Below are 2,106 nucleotides of genomic sequence, written 5' to 3'. Positions count from 1 at the left end.
GGCCCCTGGTGTGGCCCAGCGGAGGCGGGGCTGAGGGACCTAGCTGGTCCTACAGAGAACTCGGGGACATGTGGGATAGAGCCTGTGTAGGGCATTGACCGGATGCAAATGAACCTCTGAGGGTGGGCTGCTTGTGGGGGCACTGGGACGGGGATGGTCAGGGCAGCGGAAGTGGAGGCAAGAAGGTTTTGTGCCCAGATGAGGGGTCGCAACAGGGAAGTTTGGGGACGGGGAGTGGTCTCCCACAGGCTTGAGCGCTGGCCTTTCCTCACGGGGCTGTGGGCTCCATGGTAAGGGCAGCTCCCAGCAGCTGGGCACCGGGAGGAGGACGGAGATTCGTCCTGGATCCACAGGTGCGGCTAAACGCCCCCAAGGGTCCTGGGGCTGCACTGGCAGAATCAGAAGCCTCCTCAGGGTGTCCCCATGGTATCCTATGACCCTGAGGAGGGGATGAGGAGGGCATTCATAAATGGAAGTGAATCCTGACCCTCTTCCCTGCCCGTTTGTCCTACCCTGTCCCTGTTACCTGGTCCTCCCTGCCTGCCTTCCCACTGTCACCTGCTCCAGCCCTGCTCCTGTCCCTGAAACCTTCTGCCCAGGTGCTCTCAGCTAACTCCTCCTGCCCTTCTCCCTCTCAGGACACAGACGGAGGCAGAGCCTGGCATTGGTGCCTCCAGGAAAGCCTCTGCCTTTCTCTAACGTCTTTTTCTAGGGGAGGCAGAGTTGTGAAAATAACACATATTTGAATTAGACTCAGTTATAATGTTACCCCCCTCTGTGCTCTCTGGCTCCTCCTTCCTGGACATCTTTTCTGGGACAGAGGCTGGCCCAGCTCCATCGCCCCCCAGGCCTAATCCGGGCCCCACTCACCGGCGCCTGCAGCTCAGGAGCACAGACAGGACTCACAGCACCAGCCGCTTGGCCACGAGGAGTCCACACAGCACAGAGACCAGGAGTCCGGGGGCAGCAGAGCCAAGGCAGAGGGGGGCATTCGATTTTCTGCAGGAGGAAGGAGAAAGGGGGATGGACCTTAGCTGGGATGTTGCCTGCTCCTGTGTTGTCTCTCAGGCCCCTGTGGCCAGAGTTTTCGTGTAAGGACCCACCCTGAACTATGACACAGAGGAGGGGACAGGGCCCACACAGGTCTCTGAGCCTGAGAGGAGACCTGGTGGTAGGGAACCCAGGAGGCTCGGATGGAAGCCAAGGCTGGCCAGGGGAAGAGCGAGGACACAGAGTTGGAGGGATGGGAGGGATGGAGGCAGGGGAGCAGGAACTCTCCCGACCGGGTCAGGAAGGGCAGGCCCTCAGACTGGCCCAGAAGCAGGAGGCTCCTGAGGCCAGAAGGGACAGGCAGAGTTGCTGGGAGAGGGAAATCCCTGGAACCAGAGCTAGGCAGGCCAGGGACGGGCCCGCACACAGCCCGGAGGCCTGGGTCTCTGCTCTGTCTTGCTCCTGGAGGCTGCTCTGGTCCTGTGCCATTTCTGGGCCTCACTCGCTCAGCCGCAATATCTTGGCTGATCCTGAAGATGCTCTCGGGTCTGAGTCCTAGGAGGCTCCTCCTGCATGTCCGTGGGGCCATCAGGGAGGGAGGAATGCCTGAGCGCTCAGCTCAGGGTCCCTGTGTGCCACAGCCCTCGCGACGCAGAGCACGTAACAGGGCCCTCGCTTCGCTGGCTGAAAAGGTGTGCAGTGGCATCTCATGGTTGTTTAAATTGCCACTTCCTCTAATATTCACCCGCGTGGAGGTCACGCGTAGGCCTTCTAGATTTCCTCTTCCAAAAACTGCCTTTCGTGTGCTGTGTCCATTTTCCACTGGGATTCTCGTCTTTTTCTTGTTCATTAGCACTAGCTGCTAGTATACATAGTATTGCCTTGCCGGTTTTAGACATTTTCAACTAATTTTTCCCCAGTCTGTCATCTGCGTGACAACTTTTCCCACTGTGTTCTCCACTGAATAGAATTCCTCAGTCTCACTGTAGTCAGATTGATTCTTTCCTCATGATTTGTGCTTATAAGTGTTGTATAAGAAGTCCTTCCTCACCCCTAGGTCGCACGGGTACATCTGCAGTATTTTTTTCTATTTAATTGAATACTTTTATTTTTTAA

General features: G+C 57.2%; 1 protein-coding gene across 1 annotated transcript in view; it reads right to left on the bottom strand.

The window, feature by feature from the left end:
• Window positions 1-399: 399 nt before the first annotated feature.
• The window catches only part of TREML4 (triggering receptor expressed on myeloid cells-like 4), a 21,532-nt gene continuing 19,825 nt past the window's right edge, over window positions 400-2,106 (bottom strand). The window contains 2 exon segments of the mRNA XM_012640805.1: window positions 400-439; window positions 871-999. Coding sequence (XP_012496259.1) covers window positions 903-999 — 97 coding nt within the window. The 3' untranslated portion in view covers window positions 400-439; window positions 871-902.

This window comes from Propithecus coquereli, unplaced genomic scaffold (assembly GCF_000956105.1).
Source record: "Propithecus coquereli isolate 6110/MARCELLA unplaced genomic scaffold, Pcoq_1.0 Scaffold158, whole genome shotgun sequence".
Classification (NCBI taxonomy): Eukaryota; Metazoa; Chordata; class Mammalia; order Primates; family Indriidae; genus Propithecus; species Propithecus coquereli.
This window is presented reverse-complemented; position numbering and strand designations above follow the sequence as displayed.